This window comes from Onychostruthus taczanowskii, unplaced genomic scaffold (genome assembly GCF_017590055.1).
Source record: "Onychostruthus taczanowskii isolate IOZ18803 unplaced genomic scaffold, ASM1759005v1 scaffold53, whole genome shotgun sequence".
NCBI classification, from domain to species: Eukaryota; Metazoa; Chordata; class Aves; order Passeriformes; family Passeridae; genus Onychostruthus; species Onychostruthus taczanowskii.
The window spans coordinates 1,353,124-1,378,572 of NW_024502902.1; the positions used below are offsets into that span (position 1 = coordinate 1,353,124).

The following is a 25,449-nucleotide window of genomic DNA, read 5'->3' on the forward strand; positions in this document are numbered from 1 at the left end:
CTCTGCCTGAAGTTTAATGGTTCTGACAGAGTTTTACCAGGGGGAGCACAGAAACAAAGAGATGGAGCGAAAGGACATTGTTCTAAAGCAAGGTCAGGTAACAGACTTCCTCCCCTAGATAAGCTCCTAAAATTGCAGGCTTCTGGCCCAGCTCCACCTTGCTTGGCTCTGCTTGAGCCATCCTCTTGAGCTGCTTCCAGAGGAGCATGGAGACACTACACTTGCTCCTCCAAGGGACTTTCACTGCAAACAGTACAGTTCTGTTCTCTAGGTCATCCGGACAAAGGACTGACAGCTTCACGAGGCGCCTGTGAGGTTTTATGTCTCTAAAGGACTTCTCAAGCTCACCTCTGCTTAAGAGCAGCTGCTGGGTGGGATGAATAGAGCTAAGAGAAAGAGGGCAGGTGGGAGGTGGTGGTAACATTCATCTTTATTAGGTAACAGATGCTCAGAAGCCCTGGAACAGGGTTTTCAGACAGCAGATATGTTCCCTGGGGAACTTCCCCACCACCAGTTGCATCGCATATCACAAAGCATCCCTACTCTGAACTCCATGTGGATAAATAGACTTTCTTCACATAATCCATAAAACAATTTCCTCCCACCCACAAACCAGAAAGTTACAGTATATACACACACATATAAAAAAAACTTGTAGGGACTGATGGACAGCAATTTTTGAACAGTGTAGAAAAAAACCAGGGCAAAGATCCCTCACTCTGGAGGGGGCAGAGACATACCAGCCATGCTAGGACCCTTGGTACTTCATGCTATTCACTACCTGGGTTTCAGCCCAACAGCTTCTCCCAGCTCCTGGCCCAGCCAGTACTCCCTGCAGCCCAGCCCCCAGGGCTCAGACTACCATTAGTGACAAAGTGAAACCTCAGCATCACTGCTGCCCAAAGCCTTACCTCCCATTTTACTAAAGCACAGAACTGCCCACATGCTGCACGCAGACCTGGAGAAATGCAAGGCAACTTAGAGGCTGCCACAGGCAAGGAGTTTCTATCTTTTAGGAAAAAAACTCCTTGACAAGGAAGACAGCATGAGAGCCACAGAAGAGGAAAAAAATCAGGAAGAGGCAATCTACTCCCCCCCAAACACGATCACTGGTAAGCTCATGAACTTGGCAATGAGCAGTCAAAATGTGTACAAATCAAGAGCTGTTCTGCACACTTAGGATACCTGCTCAAAGCTGAAGTTGCTGCCACCAGAGTGTCCCCTACACTGATCAGACACTCTTGAGACCAACCTCTTCCCCTCAAACAATGAGCTCCCCCTCCAACCACCAACTCCAGGAAGCAAGGGACACCCCAGCCAGCAGGACAGTACCAGCTATTGCAGCTGGGTGTCCACCAGCTATTCCCCAAATGAAGTGGGGGAGGTAGGCAAACACCTTCTGGTCCCCATGCTTTTGTCCACAGCTACAGACCACAATCACTGTGAACAAGCTTTGCTGGGAGACAGGTTTCTCCTGGCCCCAGTTTCCATCTCCTTGAAGCTGGGCAACTCCAGGACTAGCACTACTGGTGCTCAATCACTGCAGCACATGAAATGGCCCTCCCAGATGCCAAAAGGACGCTGTGCAAAGGGAAACCACAAGCCCCTAACTTTCTCCTCTCATTGTGAAGGAGCTCACGCCTCTCTGCAAGAGCTGGATACATGTAAAAGCTTCTTGCAAAACAGTCCAAGTTTGCAGGAGCTGGGCAGTACAGGCCTGATTGGGACAGGATGGGTTTGGATGGCTGCCTGTATCTAAACGCTTCGAGCTGCCAACATGGAGAACATGCCGGCCGTACACACGGAGGAACAGCAATGCCCACTTGCCAAATGCTGGTTTCCACATATCCACGTGCGAGAGGGCAACCACTCTGCACTTCTTTGGAGAGATGCAACAGGAAAGGCAGAGAGAAAGAGGGCAAACCGTTCTCTCCCTGCCCCAAATCCACCTCCCACTCCTGGAAAGTCACAGGCAATTCAACACCTGCAAGTCAAACTGCTTGGAATAGCAACGGTAACAAAGCTGGGAGACTTGCACCCTATACCAGTGCCTCCCAAATCCTGCAGGAGCTGTGGAGTAGTTAGAGAAGGTAAGGAGAAACACCTGAAGAGAAGTTCTGGGACTGAGAGTTGAGCAACATAAAAAAAAAACCGTTTCTAAAAATTGTTTCTGCATCAACGAAAAGGCACCAGAGAAGCATTCACCCTTCATGCCAAGTGCAGGGCACAGCATATCCACCTCTGCTGCCACCCAGCACCAGATGACCAGGGATGCCAAGGTCTTTTATCAGGCTCTGCTTGTTGCATTTTGCCACAAACCCACCCCCTGCTGAAAACTGGAGGCAGCTATCACAGGAAAAGATGCATTAAGCAGAAGGGAAGGGAAATCTGCTGCATTGTTCCCAATGTTTTTGTAAAGCCACAAACATTCCTATAAAAAAAACTGTATAAAAACCGTAGAGAAATTTTCCAGGCAGTACTGGCCCCAAGCGATAATCCCAGAGCACCTAGGTAAGTTGGGTCTAGGGGGCTTCAGTTTCCTGACACACAACTCAAGGAAAGCTGGTGCCTTTCCTTCTCTTTTGGGAACAGCCTTAGGTCCCAGCAGCCCCATGGGACAAGACTTGAACAGATCTTCTGCCCTCCCCAGAGATTTCCTTTCTACAAAGGTGTTTGGAAAGGGAACAAAATACCCCTGAGGACAGACACGGGATGCGCCACTTCTCTATGCCGTGGGCTTGTGGGCTTCTCTCCCAAGCAGGGACAGGTGATTTGTGTTGGGGCAGCGCTTCTCAACAACCCCAGGCATAGTGACAGAAACCACAACTAGACAGATTCCTGCTGCAGTGCCTGAGAACAAGCAAGGAAGCTAGTAAAGCTAAACCTGGGGCAAGTTTAGAAAAAAATTCAAACCCAAAACCCTCCCTCCCTCTCCCACCCCATCCTGATCCCACCAGCACAGCCCTAACCTAGCACTTTTTCTAAGCTCCAGAAGGGAAGTCCAGGCTGATGCTCAACCAGGCTGTCTTTGCACAAAGGGAAGCCAGGCCGGCGTTAGGAGGCAGCGATGGCCGTGCCCCCACTGAGCTTGACGATCATCTGCTGGCAGTCGTTGCAGGAGCGCTTGTCCCCCACCTTCTCCAGGGTGCGGGCAGCCTCGGCCAGCAGCACCGCTCGCTGGCCCGGCGAGGACAGGAAGGAGAGGGGGAGATGGCGGCAGGCCAACAGGATGGCCGTGGCTCGCTCCCTTTGGCCCGGCAACGTGTCCAATTCACCTAGGGGCAAACAGTGAAGAGAGAACACTCGTAACAGAGCTACCACTGCATGAGAAAACCCCACCACACAGGCCCTCAACTGCCACCGCTGAGAACAGGCTTCTCTGGCTGGCATCCCCTGGCTGAGCCAGGAGCAGGGGGCACCTTGAGGGCCTTTAGGCTAGCAGAGGAGAACACTCTGAGCTAGAGTCAGGTAGGAACTGTCAGTCCTGTCTTCTACAGAGGCAGTTCCTTTCAGCTCACTTCCTAAAGCTCATCCCAACATTGGCATGCATGCTTCCCATTCCCTTAAATCCTTCATCTTTTGGCTCTTCCTTTTAGAATTCCCAGCTTCTGCCTTTGCACTGACTGCTCCAAACCCCAGACTGCCAAGTTTCGTGCACTTGTAGCTTTCATGATGGCAAATGTTTTCCAGTCTGTTCGCTGACACCTCCAGCCCAGGGCTCACAGATCTCGTTAGCCGGCTTGTAGAGAACACGGCAGAAGCATTGCCTTGAGCCACAGGCTGATGGCAGCTCATTATCCTGACTCAGCAGAAGACACTGCAGGTTTTATCTGTGTCCCCACACCTTGGCCAAGCACTGCTCCCTCCCAGTCCCACATGCAGTGGGTCGCTGCCTGGGCCCCAGGGCTGACCTTGTTTGCTGCTCTGGGGCGTGCGCCGCCTCAGGCTGTGCTCCAGCAGCTGGTGGGTGCGCGTAGGGCTGGCCCCTGCCATCAGGCGCACGGTGGCCTCGTGGAGGAAGACCTGGAAGGAAAGGCAGGATGGAAGATGAGAGGTAGGCCGGCACAGGGACTATGGTGTGGCTGAACTGTCATCCCTCAGCCACCACATTTCAAGAGAAGAGCACTGACACCTTGACAAAAACAGAGACCCATTTCCACGCTCCTCCCTCATCTTTCCACCTGTCTCTGGGGAATTTGCAGGTCAGGGCAACCGTGAGGAAGGGGAAAAAAAGTTGATACCTAACTGCGAGTGGCCTGGAAAGGGGGAGGATTGAGAGCAGGGAACAGGGTAGAAAAATCTGAAAGCAAAATTTGGCACTGGGGTCCAGGCAGGATTCTCAATCTATGCTGCCAGTGCAGTGCTTTGGTAACAGCATCAAACTTTGAAATCTAAAGTTTGGACACCAGGACAACTCTCGTGTCCAAGTATTAGACTCTACTTTCTCTACAGAGGCCTAAAACGGGACGAACTGAAGAGAAGCAGGGAAATGGCAAGAAAAGCACCTGGGGCTCTCCAGATGCAGAAGGCATTTGACCCTCCAGCTACTCAGCAGAGCCAACACGGCTGAGGAAGCTTCCCTCCACACTCCACAGAGGGACAGACACAGTCTTAATAGACAGGATGCCATGATATTTGGCAATACATATGTGCTGATGGTTTTCTATGCAGAAACTAAAGTGGATACGTCTCCACACACCCTGAACTCCCACGGGAGCCTCCCTCATCACCCACCAACAGAAAGTACAGAGGCTGGTAGTGGAAGAGCATCCCACCCTAAGTAACCAAACCGTGCAAGCTCAGATACACCCCGTTTCCAAGGGCACCAGCTTCCCATCACCCCCAGGAAGGGACACAGACAAGCTGGAGGCGGAGCAGGCAGGAGAGGTGAGCCATCACCTTGCGGTAGGCGGGTCTGAAGCTGTGGGCCAGCTTGCGCAGGCTGCCCAGGTCGCGCTGGAAGCCCGTCAGCTCGGGGGCCGAGGCGTGGTAGGTCTCACCCAGCGCCTGGCTGGCGCTGGCCTGCTTCTGCCACAGGCTGGTGCGGAGGGACAGCAGCAGGTCACAGGCCAGAAGCTGGATCATCTGCAAGAGCCAAGATGCCCGGGCACACACTTTTAGTAACACAGCATTGGGTGAGTAACAAGCTACATGGCTGCTGACACAGCCATGGGAAGGCAACCACAGCACCTCCTAACCTCCTGCCCACCTGGGGGGCTCCCCCCTCCCTGCAATGCACCAAAGGGAGCAGGCTTTCGCATTTTGCCCAAGTGGCACCTCTCGACCAAGACAAGGAAATGAGGGCACATTCCATCAGTGTTACATGCCCTTGCCTGCACCTTTCACTGGGATCAATGCTAACAAATACAAACTGATCCCATGGAAACACAGCCTCCCTCAGAGGCTTTCCTGCCCAAAAAGTCACTCTAACTAGTGGGAAACAGCAAAGACAGTCGTGCCACCTGCAGAGAAAAAAGAGGCAGTCTTGGCACAGCCGACAGTGGCTGCCAAACCCTTTTCCCCATCTGCTGCTGCCCCCTAGCACCGCTCCCGGCTCTGGGAGGGCTCTCTGCCCGTGCTGCTGAACGGAGAGTGCCTCTGTACTGCACTGCAGAAACATTGCACAGTCACTGCCACAACATGCAATGCAACTACAATGCACTACAGCTGCCACCCAGCAACGACGAAAGGGACCAGAACCATGTCCCATATGCCATGGAGGGAAGCTCCAGTTTTACGTAATCCTGGAAAGAAGAAAAACAAGCCCCACACAAACTCAGGAGTAGCACAGCACAGCCACACTTCTGTGTCAGAGGATCAAGCATTCATGAGTGTGATCTGAAACAAGCAGGCAGATTTGACTTAGTGATATCCTGTTTTACAGGCATCACCAACTTGACCTGGAGGAGAGAGAAAGATACTTTCCATCTCTGCAGGGCCAAATTCAAACTGGTCAAAGCACCAGAAAGGGGTGACAAGAGGAGCGAGAGCTGACACCATGCCCAGGGAGACAACACTGTACTTGGGGCTCTGCTCCCCCATGCAGCAGAAACAGAACAATGGCAATGCCCTTTTCAAGGATAAGGGAAGAAGCCTTCCCTCTAATCCCATGATACACAGAGTAAATGCAGAATGCAGCTACAACAGAGAAGTGACACACCTGCAGCAAGACCAACCTTACAACCAAGACAGACCATGGTTATCCCAGGGCTTACAATGCTTACATTGTTGAGGACAGTGCTGGAGGTGCTGCTGCTCATGTTGAGGCTGTTCCACAAGTGACTGCTGGCCCTTTCACAGTGACTCAGGGAGCTCTGCTGTCCATCTGCCTTCCCAGACAGAGAGGCCTGCATAGCTTTACACATGTAGAAGGTAGCTTTCACCAGGGCATTCCTGAAAGAGAAAGCAGGTTGCTTTCAAGCAATACCATGTCATGCTGCTACAGCATCAGCTTTCACTCTCCCACCTTCAAGAGATATCATCACTCCTTAGACAGAAAAAAGATGGCAATTGTTCCTCACCTACACAGACAGAAGAGAAAAATGAGAGAAAGCTGGCAAAGATTCTTTAGTGCAAAAGAACAGAGATGGTGACACCATCCTTTCCATCATCACGTGAGTTTTGGTTGATTTTAGAAGGTGGGAGACTGTGCAATTAGAACAAAGCCAAAAGACATCCCTAAAGAAGCGACTATGACTGTGAATTCCAGTCCACAGCTTTACTATCAGTCTGCAAGCCTTGGCCTACACATGAACTACTGAGCACTTGCAGAGCACAAGAGACGTGTAGCCCCAGAGCACAGGTAGGTGTGATCCTACAGGACAGCAACAGGGGAAGGAGTCACCCCTGTTTAGCAGGAGCAGCAGTTTGAGAAGTGTATGAGGCCTACTCTGACGTCTCCAGGGACTTTGGCATGCGCTCCACTTCTGCAAAATGTGACCTCACAGCTGCATCATCCCCTCTGAGCCAAGCGACTGCCATAGCCACGGCTGCTGACCACCACCGGCACACCACGTCGGGACCTGCAAAACACAACCAGCAGCTGCAGCCCAGGAGAGCACACCTGCCTGCCTCACACTTGGAGAAGTGGACAGGTATCACAGGCCCTTGCCAGTGCCTTCTGCTGGGATTGATGCTAATGAGCCCAAACTGATCCCATGGGAACTCAGCCACCCGTGTGAATGCTGAAATGTGCTGCAAGAACGCAAAGGAACTTGGCAGCATGCAAACACCCTGCATCTGACTGCAAACAGAGTTTGGGATGGCATGTTTGTATCTTGTCAACAAGAATGTATCCCACCATCTTGTCTAGAAATTTGTTGACTTCCTTCCAGACAATGATCTCCACTCACACCCCAAAATAACAACTCCACTCATATATACACTCATGATTGGTACTGATAACTACTAAGACAGTACACTGGGTTCCCTATAGAATGGCCTTCCTTATTTAACACTCCCTCAAAGACTTCCCAAAGCCTGCTCAGGGCGAAAGGACATATGGTTCTGCTACTCTAACCTGCTTTTCAATTCTATAGCAATACTGGCCCAAGCACAGACTTCCCTTTAGAAAAAATAATTTAGTTTTCCTACTACGTTTGCTCTATACATTTTAGGTACAGCAGTTAGTCTGTGTCTAAAGCTGCACCAGCATCCCAGTGAGCTGCCAGGTGCTGTCTGTACCAACACCAATCTAAACAAATACTGCAGCAGCCTGTTACCAACCCAGCCCAGATGAGTGCATGGCTCAGAGGGATTCTGCAGCCCTTGCTATCCCACTCAATATACACTAAGGGACCAAAACAAGCCCTCCCAATATATGCCCAGAGCTTGCTTACAACAGAGGCTGCAGGTCTCTGGAGATTGAAGAATATATCTGACAGCTACCGTGAAAGTGGGGGCAACCCAGTGCAATAGGTAATTAAATGGAAAAAAACCCTTCCTGTACTTCAACTGCAATGCTGCTATGTTTGTTTATATGCCCCACCCTTCCTCTCACTTTGCATTGCTAGGAGCAAGCTCTCAGGCAAGGGCACAGGGTTCAGATTGGAAATAAAATATTGCCCAACAATACAAATAGCAGCACTCCCTGGCTGGGCACTCAGCATTACAACACTGAGCCAAATCTATAAGCCTTCTTAATCACTTTCTCCAGTCTGAGCTGTGGTACCACACTGGCATGCAATCAGGCCTCACTCAAGGACTGCATTTCTCCTTGACTAGAGTTTTGAGAGGTGGTAGGGAGAGGAAATTTGTATTGGCAGTAAATCCTGCACCTGAAAGAGTTCAGTTCTGCCAGACTTACCCAGGGCAGACTTGAGTACAGAGTTGCTGGCAAAGGGTGGGGCTCCACTTCCCATTGAGTCCAAGAAGGAATTGAGCAATTTCAGGTACTCCATGGCACCCGAGAATTCACTGAAACAGGGAACAAGGCAGATCTTTGTTATGCTGTCAGACAGAAGATACCAAGGCACTTCTCGTCCACAAGTCATGTTTAAACAGTGCTGACCCATTAAGCCCGCAGAAAGTTCAAGCTCTACAAGTCAGACAACACTGGTGGACTGAAGAGACCACCCCATCATCAGAAGTGCAGAGCAATGCTCTGAGAGGAACAGCTTCACATCTCTCCTTTCATGACCACCAGCACAGAACTAGATTTAAGTTCAAGTCTCACCTCAAACATAGACATGTGTTACAAGTTGATTATAGGCTCCTTTTCAATCACTGCCTCCAAAAGAGGTTGAACTACACTTCTCTGGTTATTTGCATATATGCAAATATGTAAGAGTGGAAGTGACAGCATGTTCTCAGCACTGGTCAGAGAAAATAGCATATGCAGCAATGACCTAATTTAACTGGGACATGCTACAGATGAAGATCTTGAGCTGCCATCCCTAGAGTGGGACAAAAAAAACATGCTCTTGTACTAATCTAGTCCTTCCCCATGAGGAGATGGGACTCCCACAAGTACAGTGACAATCCACCTCCCTTATACAAATCCTGTTACCTTCTCTCAACAGCAGCACCTGATCATGAGCAATTAAACCAAGCTGTTGCTCCTTCTCTGCCAGGAAACAGAGGAGATTGGGAAAAAAAAAAAAAACAAAGCTAGAGTACTTTTCCTACACAGGTAGGGAAACTGGATTATCTTCCCATCTGAGGCTTTTACCCACACTTTCTGGGGACAGGATCCTTACAGAGCTTCCCATATATGTATGTAACATTTGGCTGGCACCAGTATATCTGCAGATCAGCAAGAAACTGCTGAATTACTAGCACAGGCTGGGCTCCTGCTTCCTGTGGAGTCTAGGAGAAAGTTGGACATGGTTCAATACAAAAAGCTGCTGTTTCCTGCCTATTTTCTCCTTTCATATGGTCAAGCACCTTAGAGACAATGACAATTATGTTCAACATCATCTTTCCTCCTCTTGCCACATGTCTGTTTGTTCTTTACTGCAGGTGAATATCACACTCAGTAAGAAGAACACTCATGCACAAAGTAGCAAGCTGGTGGGTTCACTCTCTGATCTGCCAGACCTTCATGCTCTAAAACCCCTGGACATATATCCTGGTCCATAGAAGAGGGAGGTGCACTCTCATTTTAGTCCTCCTGAACATTAAACTTTGTCTTAGCAGAGAAAGTGCCATCCATTTAGTTGAGCAATCAACCAGCATTACCCCACCACTCCCAGGTTCACCTTTGACTTGAGAGGTTTTAATACAAAGAGGCAGAGCTTGCTCTGCTAATAAACAGCGGTGGTCAGACCAGCATTGTCATTCCAAGCCTTTAACAAGGACTAACCAAGCAGTCTGCCCCACAGCACTTGGTCAGTGGTTATGAGCTCTGCCTCAGAGCCTGCTGCTGTGGCCAGCAGTGCCCAGTGGGCCACACATACTCACCACGACTCCTCCTCCTCTTGTCCTGCTACCTCTTTCCTAGTCTGAGGCTTCACAAGCGAATCCACTGCCCGCTCCAGCAGGTTCTCACAGAACGCCTGATGGACTTGTGCAATGGGATCCGCTAGAGAAGAAGGATAAACCAAACCATTTAACTCGCATATCGCCCTAGATACCTCCCAATACACTCAGAAAGAAGAATCAAAATGTAGGAAAGAGCATGAGGAAGAAGAGCAGAGGGAAATTCTCAAGAAACTAATGGAATGATTTAGAGACTAAGTTTTAGGGCTTTTTTATCTTTCAATCCCCTTGTAAAGCTACAGCCTTTGGCCAAAGATCCCTCTGGCACTTCAGTGATGACATGCTCTGCAGAGGATAAACCTTGGTCACCCCAAAGTCACTCTCCAGACATTCAGGGCCACCTTTGGGTTGTGTTCCAGCAGATAAAGAGACAAGCAGTGTGACACAGGATACAAAGGGAGGCAAGCCAGACCCTGCAGGCTGAGGAGACATCTCAGCTCCTCATGACCTCTCACCCATCAGAACCAGAAGCAGGGCGTGGATAAAAGAACACACTCTCAAACATGATATCCACTTTTGTCCCAGACAAGAGTGGAGAGACTGCCTCAAAGCGCTGGGATGCCACACACTTGGGAAATGAGCGGCCCTCACCGGGATTCCTTTGCGTGCAGTACAGGCTCTCCTTGGCAGCAGACTTCACCATCCAGCTTCGCTCCACAAAAAACTTCTGTCCCAGGGGGTGGCACAGCCAACGCAACGAGTCAGGAATGGCGCTTCGCTCTGAGCTGCACAGGCTTTGAGCCTGGCTGAGAAAGTAGCTCTGGTGAAAGGAGAGGACAGGGAAGAAGACTGAGAACAGTAAGGAAAGGGCAGCACCACCAAGGACAAAGATCGTATCATAACTGCAGGTCGTATTATAATTGTAGTGCTAGTAGATGCCCTCTCCAAGACAGAGCAATGCCAGCTTCCAGGCTTCCCTAGATCTCTGCTTGAGGGTGTGATCAGGGAAGATAACACAACTCACCGCCAGGAAACCAAGCTTGCCTCCACAGCGCGTTTTCAAGCCAACTGCAGCCGTCAGGTGGATTTCTGCCATTGTGCTGGGTGGGATTTTTTCTTCTGCACACTCAGCCAGATTCACAGCACACAATGCCATGTGCAAGCCCGAGTAAGCTGAGCTGGAGGGAAGTTTACCTGTCCCAGCAGGAGAAGGAAAAGTGTTAATTTTTAATGAGTAGTACCAGCTACTAAATACTACCACAATTTTCAGGGCTACTATCCTAAAGAAACAACAAGAACCTGTTGATATGAGAAGCTTACACCGCTGCTCCTTCAGCTGTTCTTACAGAGTTCTTTTACTGCATGAACCTGTTGTGCTTTAGTAAGTGGGTCCTAAAATTTGTCAGGCTAATTTCTAACAGCAGTCCTCCCGGAGGAGAGGGGCTGTAGTGCTCTCCCTGTATGCTCCAGGATCAGCTGAGTCTCCTCATTCAGGAAAACCAGACAGCAGATCTGCCACCTCTGCTCCCACCTGTTATGTGGAGCTGATGGAGCTTGTGATACGCCAGGGCTGCATCCCGAGCGCTGGTCTTGGCCTCATCCTCGAATCCTGCAGTGGCCTCCCTTGCCCGCCACTGATGAGAAGTTCTCTTGAGCAACCACCGCACCAGTGCCAGCTTCTGCAGGCTATAGCGGATCACATTCCAGGACAGGCTGCAGGCCAAGTCCAGGCGGGAAGCTGGCAGTGCTCGTCCGAGTACCGACAGGCACGTCTGCAGGTTTGACGCAGCTGCAGCAAAATCACCCTGCAAATAACACAACGAAAGGTTCAGCAACAAAAATCACTGTCAGAGACACTTTGGGACCTCCTTGGCACCGGGAGCAAGACAAACTCATGTGCAAGTCAGGACAAGATCTTTAGCAGAGGGACATCAACACAGAAACTGAAAACATAACAGCAGTTTACACCAGCTTGAAATCTGGCCCTAAATGTACTTTCTACACATGGTTCTGATCCTGTACTCCCTGTGAGACACATCAGCACTGGATGAAAAGAGCTTCCTGCCTTGTCAAACACCGTGGAAATTTCAGGGTCCCTCAACAGTATGTTGTATATAATGTTATAATGTAATATTATAATATAATGTTTCCTCAACAAATAAAGAGGACTTCCAAGAGGCTGGAGGACAGCAGACAGACACAGCAGAGGCCAGATTCTGGACAAAACCCAATATGTTGCTGCCAAAAACTAATTTAAGATGCAGTACCTAGCAACAAGGACAGAAATTAGGAGCCTCTTCCTCTGCTTCCTTGCCCCACTAACTTAGGCTGAGTAGGACAGTAACCTGCTCAGAACAACCTGGCAACAGCTTCTCCAAAATCACACAGGATGATCCACTCAAGGAATACAGTATCTTGCAAGCGTCAAGCCACTGCCTCATTGGGAAACATTTACCCACAATCCCATCTAAAAGATGCATTTGATGCAAAACAACGAGTCAACTTTACCCGTGCCAAATCCAGATCCGCTTGCTTGCGGTGCCTCCAGAAGGTGACCGAGGACCTTGAGTGCAGCCGGGTCACCGGCTCTCCGTGCACAAGGAGCTTTATGAACACGCTCAGTACAATCACTCCGTTCACAAGCCACAGGATTAGGGTGGGCATCACCCAACCGAACCAACCAGCTGCATCTACAATGGATATCCCAAAAAAGAAAGTTAAAATCTAACCTGGACACCAAAACGCCGGCAGCACGACGAGTGCGCACTCCGAAGGATGTCTTGCTATGCTTGCCACGTGTTTAATCAGCTTTTGCAAAGAGTGCAGTTCAGTCAGGAAACACCTATACCAACACCTCTCCATCCAAACTCCAACCCTCAACATTCCCAACTAAATGATTATTTTTACAAGACTGATGTACAAAAAAAATGAATCAGCACTTAGTTTTCCAAGAGCTGTCTTCTGATTTTTCTGTAAGACACACCCACAGGTACTCAATACTCCAGGTATCATTTTCCAATCTTAGTTAAATTTACAAAGCAACACTGAGGAACCATATTTACCAGTCAGGAAAGCAACTGCATACCTACAGCATCCCCCCGCCCTCTCCTAAGCTGTACTTTTAACTAAGAATTTTATGGAATGAGTGTATCAACAAGCCCAGTTGCAAGACTCCATAGAAACAGTGTACTAATACTTTATGATTAAGTGCCAAAAAATCAGTCAGTTACTTTAAAAACAAATACAAAGTGAACATGCCTCAAAGACTGGTGAAGACAGGAAGACGCCCCTTACCCTGAACTACTTTTCAAGGATCTCTGCCAAAAACCCAAGCTGCTGGGCTACAAATAGGTGCCACCTCAACCTCACCACGCTGAGCCACGGCTGGTTATGCAAGAACAACACTAGATGTGAACTGGAGCCATATCCAAGCTGGCTCTCCTTCCATGCCCTGCCCTGCAGTCGCTGCTCCTCCCCACCCACTAAACAAAGGTCGCACAACTCCCTGAACACACAAACCCATCCTGCTGAACCACAGCGACCGTCCCCATCGTGACCGGCAGCCTTCACAGCTGCAGGTGGCTTTTAGGGACACGGTGTAAGGCAGGACATCCTCTGCAGCCCAAACCAGCCTGGCTCCTTACCTGACTCGATGGTCAGCACATTCCTGCCGGAGCCGTGGCGCACCAGGCTGTCGGACTCGGCGCTTCCTCGGGCGTCCAGGAGGGATGTCAGGGGATTGAAGGAAAGGCAAAGGAATGTGAGAGCACACAGCAGTATTCGAGAGCGATCCACCATACCAAGCGCCACAGGAGGAGAGTCAGGCTCATCTTTAACCTTCAAGGGAATAGGAATGGAGAGGAAAAGGAGAAAAAACTCAATGTTTACCATTCTGGAGCACAAAGAATGTTTATGCCAAGGAAGGGGTAGGGAAGAAGGAGAAACAGAACATACATAAATTTGCTTTTGAGCTCCAGATGAGCCAGAACTCCAGTAAAGCTTTTCTTAGCTTAGTGAGATAAGGCTGAAATATTTGACTGCCTTCAACTTCCTTCTGTGTCCAGTCATTTCGGGTATTAACTGTAACTGTATCCCTGGGTTAGGCTAGGATTAACCTTTGCTGCCCTTACTCTTTTCAACATCTCTCAGAAAACCCGCTTCTGTGATATCCACAAAACAAACCCATAAGCCCAAGACAGCTAACAGCTTGTTGTTACTCTGATTACTTACGGTCTCATTAACCACAACTGATGTCATCATCCATTCCCAAGTTCCCCTGCTTTACTCACTGGACATACATAGCCTGGAAAGCCATGGGCTCCTTGAGTAATGAACATGCACTCTAAGTCCACAGAGACTGTACAGGGGCTGAAGGATAAGCACAGTTCTTCCAGCAACTAAGGTAGGGCTCAGATAATACAGCTCAGGAAATAGTCTCAGTAATTTAAAGAAAGGCACATGTTTGTGTTTTATCTTTCTCATCCTTACAAAGGATCTCTAAGTCCTGCAAATCTGCTTGCCAGATGTCTGCTGGTTCCACTCTTGAGAATAAGGATCTAAATTCTGGCTCTTAAACATCCTGAAGAAGATAGCTTGAATTTGACAGCTGAAGTCACAACTACCTTTGCATCATCAAGGAGAGGGCTTCCTGGCTCTGAATCAATGGAATAGGGAGAGAAGCCAGCCTGAGATCCTGAATCAGAGGCTGGAGGAGACATCAGCAGCACGTTCTGGTTGAACTCATCAATCTTCAGGTCTACATCATTGTCAACCAGACTGCTCAGGTCAATGCCCTTCAACAGCTCTGAAAAAAATCAGAGTGCATTATGTACATGTTTCTCCATCCTGACTCCTGTCAGTAGCTCTCAGATTGGCTCAATCATCTGGAGCAACACTGGCCACTATCAGTACAACTTCTGTGAAGGATAAGAAACTTCAAGATACATCCTACATCCAGGCTGACTGCCTCCCAGATGCTACAGAGCCTCCACAACTTACTGTTTTTTTGGTTAGCCAGCTTCAGAACCATGTTCTCCTGCCTCAGCTTATGGTTAGCTTGCTGCAGGTATTTAATGTAGTCAATGGCTTTTCTCAGGACTCCAGACTTGTGCATCTGTAAGGAATTAAATGTACAAAAAGCAGTTTATATTAAGAGTATCAAAGGATTGCTCCTGCCTGTAGGAATACCACAACCCTTTGTATCCTGTGGTGAAGAAAAGGGTATAAAGGACTCTCAGCAGCTGCAAAGGAGCCATTAGCAGAGCATGCTCTGTGGGCAAGGTATCAAAGATAGACAAGGATGAGGTCTCTCTAAGATCTTTTAAAAATAGTACAACAGAAACAGATCAACACCCATATTACAATGGAATTCACACCTAGGTTTCAGCCAGAAATAGTCCTTTGAAAATGCCACAGTTTGTAAATTAAGTGGATCACTTCTGGGATAGAACAAGCTGCTGCCTGGTCACCAATAAATTCTGAGATAAGTAGCTCTCTCCTTGCCTTACTCGCTTGGCCATCTCCATGCAAATCCTTGCTTCCAGCAGCAGTGGGCAAACTTATCTTCTAAACATATGCCAGAAGTACTATGAAGCCACTGCACATTACCCATGTTTATAAAAGCTTTCACTTCCAGCAATAGGAGGTGACTTCACTAGTGCACTTATTTGTGCAGTAGTCACAGAAGGTATCAAGAATACTCCTGCCTGCCTCACCAGCATGAGGTAAAGCAAGCAGGAACAAACCCTGAATATGTAGTGCAAGAAAGCTTCCAATATTTGAGCAAACAGGAGTTTTTACAGCTCAGTGTCTAAAGGAAATAAATTGGAAAGCTCTGTAAACCCTCATCCTTACTGCAGTCACATGGAAAAGAAAACTTAATTGAAGCAAGATCTGGTTTAGCAGAGTAATCAAAACATCCACTTGGATATTCTACCTAGAAGGCCCATTTTAAGTTAGACCTAATTAATATAAGAACAAATGCCTAAGGTATAGCTTATTTTCAAGAAACAGCATAGCAAAATTAATATTTTACAGATGACCTTTCCTGAATACGATTATGGAACACAAGTGATTCCCACCAGTCTTACCCCAACACACATGTGCATGCTACAAACAGCTGCATGTACCCAAATGCTTCAATTGGTAGAGCAAATGAGCACCTGAAGACAAGTATTTATGACACCACATTTGCACTTATCTCCCATCTTCACCTTGGCATCTGTCCCCATGACGAGATCCTTCAGCTCAATGATTTTGTCATTTATGGACGACCGGTAGCGCTTTTCAATGATGTTATGAGTTGTTCTCCTCTCTCCTTCTTTAGGTGGTTCAGGCTGTTTGACACCCCCAGGAACTTGTTTGATAGGCACCTTTTCTTGTCCCACCATCACTGGCATTGTGGTCAAAATGGTCCCATTGCTCCCCACAAGGGTCTACAAAGACCAGACATAACAAGTGTCAAGAGCAATCAGGCAATTTAGATAAGGTTTATGATGGCAAAAGAAGGAGTAAACAGGAATCAGGAAAAGTTGGTGCAGCTCAGAAAAGAGTGAGATGCCAAATTCCTTCCATCTTTCTTAGCTGGCACAAGCATTGGCACAGCAACACAGGAAAAATCTGTCACTCTGGCTCCCACACTGGTCACTGTGGAATAGGAACATCTCTTGTTCTCCAAGCACATCAACATTTCTGCCAATACTACACTCTGTCATCCTCTTAAATAGATAAAGGGACTAAAGCTCCTCCTTGTTCCTACAATCTTTACACTCCAAGTGTCAAAATCCACCTTTTCTTTAGACAAATAGTCATGAAAACAACAACAGCCTACACTACTTCCAAAGAAATATGTAACGACAATGCTGGAAAAGGATCCAACTATGAAAAAACAACCTTTGGCTTGAGGAACGCAGTTCAAATTGATTGGAATTTCATTAAATGAAAAAACCCTAACCCATAAGCTATAAAAATGTCTTAATATGAGGAATTAAGACTAATGAGTGATATACAGCAGAATGGAAAGCTCAGACTTGGGTATCTAGATGTAGGACAGACCGTATGTATGTATGTATTCAGAAATAAAAAATTATGAATCCCACCAGAACAGCTGCACAGAGGGGCTCCTAGGACAGCTGTAATGAAAGAAAGTTCAGACTGCTTAATCCAGCAAAGCAAGATTTAGAAAGGCACAAGTGTTCTCCGAAGCACACCAAGGATCAGGGAAGCAAGTAGCTATGGAGAGTAAGAGTTATTTCTGTCAAAAGACAAAACATAGTAACTAGCCTAGAGCAGCTAGCCATGAGAATAAACTAGTAATGAGCAATTTCAGAAACAATTTCGACTGAAATAGTCTTCTGATTGGGATACCAGAAATTAATTCAGTTTCACTTCAAGGTGGAACTTGACAAATAAGTGAATTTAAATCCTATACCTTTCCCTGGCTAATATCCACCTAATTTCAATGTGTTCAAACATGCCTCAGACAGACACAACCTCGTAAGCCTTAAGTTGTGTGAAAACGTCTTCTAAAAGCAAGCAGATTAATTGAAGATTTTAGCCTGGCTGCTAATAAGTATCTAAGAAGCCTACCATGCTATTGCAAAACAAGTCAAAATTTAGGTACACACTGACAAGCTTATCTCCCCCAGTAAATATTTATACAAAGATATCTGTTCAGAACATACAAGATCATAATAAATGTTTCTTTGGGGGTATAAATTACTAAGACTTGATTACAAGTGGAGGCCATGAAGTACAATCACCTCCAATGATTATGACATATCCTCCCTGCAAATGCCCTCTGAAAAGTAGTTTAATTAGTTGTCACAATTAATATCCTACTATTAGACACTACTGAGGGGCAAAAGAAAGTTCCACAGGTACTCTGAGCAAGTTAGCTTTTGGCTTCAAGTTAAAAATGAGACTGGGATTTTAGGTCATATTCCTTGTAGTACCAGAAAGAGGTAAACAGAAATGTGCCCTTGATCTTTGCTTCCTGGCCATGGGAAGGCAGCCAAACAATACAATCTGTGTGTTTACCCTTGACAGAACCAGGGTATTACTCGCCCTGGACGTGTGTACAACAGCCCTCAAAACCCCCCTCTTGTCTGTGCCACCGCAGGACTCTAAAGCACAAATCTCTTCCTTGTGTTAACAGGAAAGGACATCAGTGAGGAGAGGGATGGAAGGACAGCCACAGGGTACCTGCAGAGCTGTGGTCTGAATGGGAGCAGTGAGCGCTGTCAGTGCTGGGTTCTGTACTGCAGCCATAACAGGATTGCCATCTGTCTTCAGGGTTGTCAAGACCAGGGAATCCGTTTTTATGATCTGAGGCTGGACGAGAACCTAGGTCGAAAAGAGTTACAGGTGAAGAGGAGAGCAGGCACATATGTCCCTGCTGATCTCAGTAGCCAGAGGTAAGCACTGACAGAGCTGTGATAGCTTTACAACTCAGCTGTTGGCAAAAGAGCAAGGTGAGTACTCCTTTGACTTGTACCCTGCGTCAGCTGGATGCTTTCCATCAGCCCCAGTGCGAACTCTGAGCAGGAGACAGCGTGAACAGCACTGCATAGAGTGGGCAGAGGAACCACCTGGACAGCGGTTTTTAAATCAGTCACCAGAAGTAAACAAGTATATAAAAACACAAAAGAGCTGATGGAAAAGCTGCTTTCCCCTCTCCAGTTACACCTATAATTAGCTCTCTACATTAGCTGTCTGAGTATTCAGTCTAACACAGCTAGACAGTCTGCTGTGGCAAACACCCGTAGTTGCTTCTCCCTGCAATTTCACTGAAAGGATCTGTACCTTTAACATCAAGCAGATCAAAATCCACTCTAAGTTATTTTGCTCTTATTTCTTTCAAATACCTTGTTGACTGTCTGAGAACACCAGAGATGGCAGAGTACAACTGAACCACAGCAACTCTGTCATACTGAGCCTCATAGACAAACATTTTTCTTTAATGCAAAGATGCACAAGAGTGAAAAAAAAAAAAATCACATGGCATTGCTACAGTAAAACTATTAAAATAAATGACAGAAGAATTAACACATTCCAGTATCAACCAGTAATTATAAGATGTGGTAGAGGTGATGGACATGCAAAGAAGTAGGCAAAAGTCAGAGAAAGCCTGTTCAAGTAAAGTTTCCAACTGGGTTTGGCAGTACCAAGTTCAAAAATAACTTTAGACTGCATTTAGTTACTGTTTTACTGAAAACAGTTGCTGAGCATTGCCTGGAAGTCACATCACATCTCACAACAGGGACTCTCACTCATGACCTGCATGAAGTAAAATGCTTCTGGGACACAGGCTGGCTAGAACCTCTCAGGTTTCTAAACCTCTCAGGTTTAGAAACATTGTGCAGAAGCAATCCCAGCCAGGATCCCAGCCAGCCCTACAGCTTCACCACTTCTCCCGAGGCAAGCCAGGGGACCAGACCCACAAAAGCACTTTCCTGTTCTGCTGGATCCCCCCATCATTCCACATTTTTACTTACTGGAACTTGCTGAACCTGTGGTGCAGCAACAGTCTGGACCGTGGCTGGCGCTAAGGTCTGGATGGTGCCGTTGGCAGCCTGCGTCAGCACCCGCTGGGCCTGCACCGTCTGCACCTGCTGCTGGATCGTCACCGGCTGCACCTGGGAGGACGTCACCAGGCTCTGCACCTGAGGCTGGAGAACTGAAAAGCAGAAGAGATGTCAGAAATGGTCAAGAGACACACAACGCTCTCCTGGAGCCTGGAACGCTCTCAGCATCACTCCTCTTCTTCCCACTGCTTCTTAGTAGGCAGCAATCATCTAACACATCCCTCATGTTGGGAAACTTCCACCTGCTTTGGTGCCTTCTGCAAGAGGGCACTGCACCTAGAATAGCAGCTTTCCAGGGGGCACCTAAGAGAAAATAGAGCCAAAACCCTTTAGTCTGATAGCACAGGACTCTGCTTCAGTGGCATTATACAGGACATCCAACCTGCACCTTCCCACTCCCCCTGGTCTTGGTGGACCTTAGGTTCCTATCTGTCATGTAAAAAATCAAAACCTACTGAGGAGGATCAAGTCATCCAGCATTCACAAAGAAGACTGCTAAATATTCCTACAGGTGTCTCTGCTCAGTGTAAGTACTGAGCTCCAGGGTTTGGTAGATAAAATGTGCCTTCATTCCAGACTGCTGTGTGGGACAGACTGGATCTGCCCAGTGCACCCATCAGTGGGAGGACAGGGTTGCCAACAATGATGTTTTAAGACATCTTTTCTCAAGCCTCCCAAGAGCCATAGGGCAGTAGGCCAGGCCAGAGGAGAAGAGCAAGACAGTAAATATGGTAAGAGACGGCACAAAAACATTTAAGATCTTGTTCCCAACAATTTCTCATGCTCCCCAACTCCAAAGCCACGGAGGAAGGAGAAGGGACACCCCACAGGCAGCATCACAAGAAAAGGATCATCAGGCTTGTCACAGCTGATGATGCACTTGGAATTTGAACACTGACACCATTTACTGCCCATGCACCAAGCACATCCACAGCCTGGGCATCCTGGAATCTCACGTGCACCAGGCACACCTGTAGCCTGAGCACCACAAGCTCTACCTTGGAAGCTCGTGGCTGCATTCTGGTAGATGACTGGCTGCTGGATAATCCTGGTCTGGGGAGCAGAGCTGAACGTCGGCGTGATCATGACAGCCTGCTGCTGGAGCTGAGGCTGCACCGAGGGCCGCGGCTGCAGGACAGGGGCCGAGCGCGGAGGGGCTGGAGGCGTCGTCTGCGCTGCTTTCACCGGCACGCTCTGCAGCTGGGGGGATGCAGGGGCTGGCGGGAAGGTTTGGAGCTGCACCTGGCTGTAGGGCCGCTGCAACTGCGGCTCCAGGGTGCCACTGCTGCTGCCACCGCCGCCGCTGCCCTGGAAGGTGCTGCACAAGGGATCCGAAAACAGGTCTGGGAAGTCTCCTGCCTGGTTACTGACAAACTGCAGCATCTCTGTAAAACAGTAGAAAATTTGTTCAACGCTATTTCAGCACCTGCATACTTTGACACCTGCCATTTACATCATGGAATTATGGTGTGTGTGCACAGAAGGGAGGTCTGGGTCCTTCAAAACCTTCAGAGAACATCACACCAATGCAACACCTCCAGAGAGAGACCAGGACACGGCCAGCAGCAAAGCACTGCTGCTGCTGTTCAGGGAAAAAAGTAAGACCCTCCCACAACACTTTTCCAGAAAACAAGACCTAAGCACAGACTAGAACTTAAAGCCATCTCCAATATATATCTAAAATATTAGTCTTGTTCCATCACTCCTTCAGTCTAACCCTTGCAGAAGAAAGAAACCAAGCACCTCCACAATTCCAGCACTAACCATTCTCCCACCCAACTTTTGGGAGCTTTCAAGTCCCCTATCTGTACTGCCCCACAGAGAATCTGGAAGAGACAGGATAAGAATTCATCTTATCTCCCTTTTACTTATCAGCATAACAAAAATTAAGGAAACACCAGGAAAGGAAATACCACTTTATAAAACTGTAGCAGGATAAATCTATGCATGTGTTTAAAACATCAGAATAACTTTTCCTGTTGGTTTTATGCCTGCAATCACTGCACAACAGGTTTTTGCCATCCCACCTTCTCCAGGATTTTATGAACCCACACCAAGAAGCTCCTACTGCAACACAAAAGGCCTTCCCCCCGGAGGTGAACATTTCACAACCAAGAGATCACTGCTCATAAGCAGAGCTTCCTCTTCCCTCCATCTAATCCAATTTAATATCTTAAGACATATGAATGCTTTCCCTGATCTGCGTGCAGGCAGTGGCATGAGGAATCCGACATTCTTCCCCACCCCAGGACTCGCCCCTACTGCACTGGCTCTTCCATGGTTTTCTGAAAGTTCTATTTTTTTTTTTTTCTGGAAACAGGAAAAGAGGGGATCCACAAACCTAAGAGAGATTATAACAAAATAATAAATATGGGTTTAGGAAGCAAAAAATAGATTTCTGATTTATAGAAAAAAATATGGCAAAGGGCTCCTTACACCAGGACCCTTCTCATTCATAAACCCCAAAGGATGCCACTGCTGTGATTTATGAAGTAGGTTTGAAGCAGTAAACTTTTGACAAGAAGTTTCCATGGATTATGTCCCAGCAATAAGAGGGCTATTAATTTGCTCAGCTCTCTGAAATGCCACCCACACATTATCCAATTAATTCATCTGACACTCCTTTGTCAGAGCAAAGGGATGAATCCTCCTCCAAGCCTCTTGCTCCCTCAACACACATTTCGACATATTTCTGTGGTATTACTACTGTTCCCTTTGGATAGCAACCCCTCCACACCCTGACACACATTTAAGCACTGGCCACGACCACTGCTCTCAAGAACTCGAGTTTTTTGGAGGGAGATGTGTCCCCCTGACAAGGTGACACTAAGTGGGGACGCACAGCTCCCCCAGCATGAGGCAGCAGCCACCCTCGGGGACCAGCTGGACCAAACCCTTGTCTCCACTCTTCACTAGGGGAATGAAAGATTTAGTTTTTCTAATGCACTGCCTTAACTGGATTTCACAAAACACTAGCAGAACAAAGAGGGCTGTTTCAAGATCAACATCTACATGGATATTAAGCAGCTCTTCACATTCCAGCTGACTTCAGGTAAGACCATCCCAAATAACCCTCACCATGATAAAACTGAGAATCCAGGCTAGTTCCCGAACTCTGCATTTGATAGTATTGCTATTTCACTGTCAGACAGCACCACTGCAAGTAGGGAATAAACATAAATCAGATGAGATTTGCTCTGGAGGAGTAAACAGAACAGCTTAAGAACAAAATTTCAAGTGCTGTGTTTTAAAGAATGTTGTGTTCAATGCAGCAGATTTAATAGATTATTTAAAAAACCACTCCTGCTCTCACACGTTAAATCACATCTTTATGACAGACTTAACTTTGACTAAATACAAAAAGTCTAAAGCTTAATTTTTAAGAATTAAGACTGCCAGGAAGTCTGGCAGTCTTAATTAAAACCCACCTCTTTTAAAGGGCTCAAGAGCTTTCCTAATAATAACACACAAAAAATTAAAATAAAGAGAAACAGCCAACACCCAAAACCTAAATCTCTGCTTTTTAAAACACCTTCACCTACCCAGAAATCAGAGTATCTACACTGACTGTGAGAAACCTCAGGTGGTTCTGGAGCCATCAGGGATAAACTTGGTGTCACCAGAGCACCTGCACCCTCTGTGCCGGAGAGGTATCTAGGTCTCAGGCCCTAAAGCAGAGTGACCTTACCGCAGAAAAAAAACCCAGCCCACCCCAAGGCTAAAAAATGTCAACAAGGTATTACAAAACCAAAACAGCCCACCAAGGGCTTCTGCCGCTTTCATCAGCCCAGGGCCCGAATACCTGGCAGTAAGGCAAGGGCTGGGCTTCAGCTGCCTCTCCCAGGCAGTGGCTCAGCTCTCCAGCACAGGGGCTGCTCTTGCTCACACTGCTGGAGGTGCTGTGCTCTGAGAGACAGAAAGCAGCAGAGACCCCATCCTCAACAGAAACACGCTCCCTGTCCTGAAGCCTGATGTGCTTCCACCTCCCACCGACTCCAGCCTCGAGCTCGGATGTTGCCCAGCAGTGCCCTGCCAGCAGAAGATGCCCATGGCTGGTGGAGCAGCTTGTGCCGGGGCAAGAGGCAGAGCCTTTGGGCTCAGCACTGGGGCTACTCTTGTGCCCCGTCTGGAAGTGTGAACCCAGCGAGCACTGACATCCCAGAGCACATCTGCCACAAAAAATCAAAATCCACGCAACAGGCAGTGAGGAGCCCCCTCAGCCTGAACAGGAGAGGAACACCCACCCAACGAAAATCCATGCAAAATTTCAAAGCCTGGGATGAATCCATGCTGATGCACAAAAAAAGCAGGATAGTCACGTATCTTCCCCCTGCCTTCCCCGGGAAAATCCACCCCTGGAGGTGGGGAGGAAAGTGAAGCTCGTTTTCCTGAGTTACTCATGGCTCTGAATCACACCTCCCAGGGCACACCTCAGTTCAGAGCCATTGCTGGGTTCATCAATTCGTCTCAGTTTCCCTGTGGAGCCTGAGACCTCATTACGTGGTGCTCCAACAACAGCAAACACCTCCTTCAATGTGCACTATCAAACTTTATGAGCAATAACCGAGCCCATTGCACTGCCATAAGGTACATTCTTCTTTGGTCACAAAAGGAGTATAAATTTCGTCCCAAGCTAAGTGGCAAATCAGTATCAATTAGAAACCTAAAAATACTGGCAACATTTTATCTCCCAGCTGCTAAACAAGGATATTCTGGACACCCCCAAAACTGAGCTCTGTTTGGGATTACAGCCCGGCAGAGCAGTGAGCTAAGGCAGGAGCTCATCTTCTCCAGCCTACAGCACGGACCACACCGAGAAATATCATTTTAAATGGGGTTTTCAGGAGCTGCTCGGTGTCGCCAAAAATACACATAAAACAGGCATCACACGCAGGCGCTTCGTCTTGCTGCACTTGGTGGCAAACAGGGGCTTTCTCACAGGTCTGCGCTGTGCCAGCGATGCAATAAAGTTTTAGGATGACAGGGAAAACGGGAAATTTAGGCAGTTAAGGCTGTTTCGATGCAGGAAGGCTCGGAGGCTCGGCCTCCCACGAGCACTAGTGGAGGCACAGCTTCAGCCATGGCTTAACACCTACTTTAAAAGAGCCACGAGGAAACACCAGGGGAAGGCGGGCAGCGCCGCCGGCCCCGCGGGGGTGCGCCAGGAGCGGGCGGACACGGTCAGCGCTCCGCCCGACCCCTTCCCGGGCCGGCCACGGGCGGAAGGGTGGGCTCGGACCCCCACAGCCCCACCGCCTTCCTGCGGCCACGGCCTCCGCTCCAGGCGTGCGGCAGCGCCACGGAAGTCGCTCAGGAGCGCTCCCCTGTCAGGGCAGACACGCGTGGCCGCTCGCCAGGCGAGCGCTGCCCGGCGGGACGCGCTCCGCTCCCCCGCCTGTGCCCACCCGGGACGGGGATGCCCGCGCCCGTGGGAAGCGCCCCCACCCTGAGCACTCCAGAAGCACGATGCGAGGACCGACCACCCACGCCTCCTGCCCCAGCCGCCGCGGGCCCGCGCGGGAGACCCGAGCGCTCCCCCCAACACGCGTGGGGAACCCACGCACGCCGCCACCACCCCACGCCCCGCTCCTTCCCGCGGCGCCTACCGTCGATGTCACCCAGGGTGAGCTCGTCGCCCAGCTCAGTCAGGGTGTCCATGCTCTCGGCGGCCAGCTCGCCGCCCTCCATCGCGCAGGGCCCGCCGCCGCCCCGGGCGCTCAAGCGGAGGCTGCTGCCGCTGCCGGCGGGCGCCGCCGACCCCGCGCCATCTTGGNNNNGCGGCCCGGGCGCGCGCGCCCCCCGCGGTTTGTTGTCAATGAGACCAGAGCGCCGCCGGCCAATCGGCGGCCGCGGCGGCGCGTGGTGTGATGGCGCGTCAGCGATCAGCAGCTGCGATTAGCATGGCCCGCCCCGCCCCCGAGCGCTGAATATTCATGAGGGGGCGGGG

The 25,449-nt window shown here is 48.7% G+C and overlaps 1 protein-coding gene across 1 annotated transcript; it reads right to left on the reverse strand.

The window, feature by feature from the left end:
• Nucleotides 1–412: 412 nt before the first annotated feature.
• Nucleotides 413–25,288, reverse strand: SREBF2 (sterol regulatory element binding transcription factor 2). Its single transcript, XM_041416684.1, has 19 exons — nt 25,109–25,288; nt 20,501–20,887; nt 19,413–19,594; nt 18,121–18,261; nt 16,131–16,352; nt 14,917–15,031; nt 14,541–14,722; nt 13,563–13,755; nt 12,427–12,608; nt 11,450–11,723; nt 10,943–11,112; nt 10,570–10,738; nt 9,901–10,021; nt 8,306–8,415; nt 6,890–7,022; nt 6,225–6,393; nt 4,900–5,085; nt 3,912–4,023; nt 413–3,275 (listed from the first exon to the last, which is right to left on the reverse strand). Exons 1-19 carry the CDS (start codon nt 25,188–25,190, stop codon nt 3,055–3,057), a joined length of 3,351 nt encoding a protein of 1,116 aa, XP_041272618.1. The 5' UTR covers nt 25,191–25,288; the 3' UTR covers nt 413–3,054.
• Between the last annotated feature and the right edge of the window lie 161 nt (nt 25,289–25,449).

What these genes read in the sequence shown, in the direction of transcription:
- SREBF2 (XM_041416684.1), bottom strand. Translation starts at nt 25,190, where the DNA reads ATGGAGGGCGGCGAGCTGGCCGCCGAGAGCATGGACACCCTGACTGAG. An exon ending in CAAGAGGAGGAGGAGTCGTG is followed by an intron (nt 8,416 to 9,900) that starts GTGAGTATGTGT and finishes TCCCTGTTTCAG; the next exon opens with TGAATTCTCGGGTGCCATGG. An exon ending in AAGTCCCTGGAGACGTCAGA is followed by an intron (nt 6,394 to 6,889) that starts GTAGGCCTCATA and finishes TTTCTCTTTCAG; the next exon opens with GAATGCCCTGGTGAAAGCTA.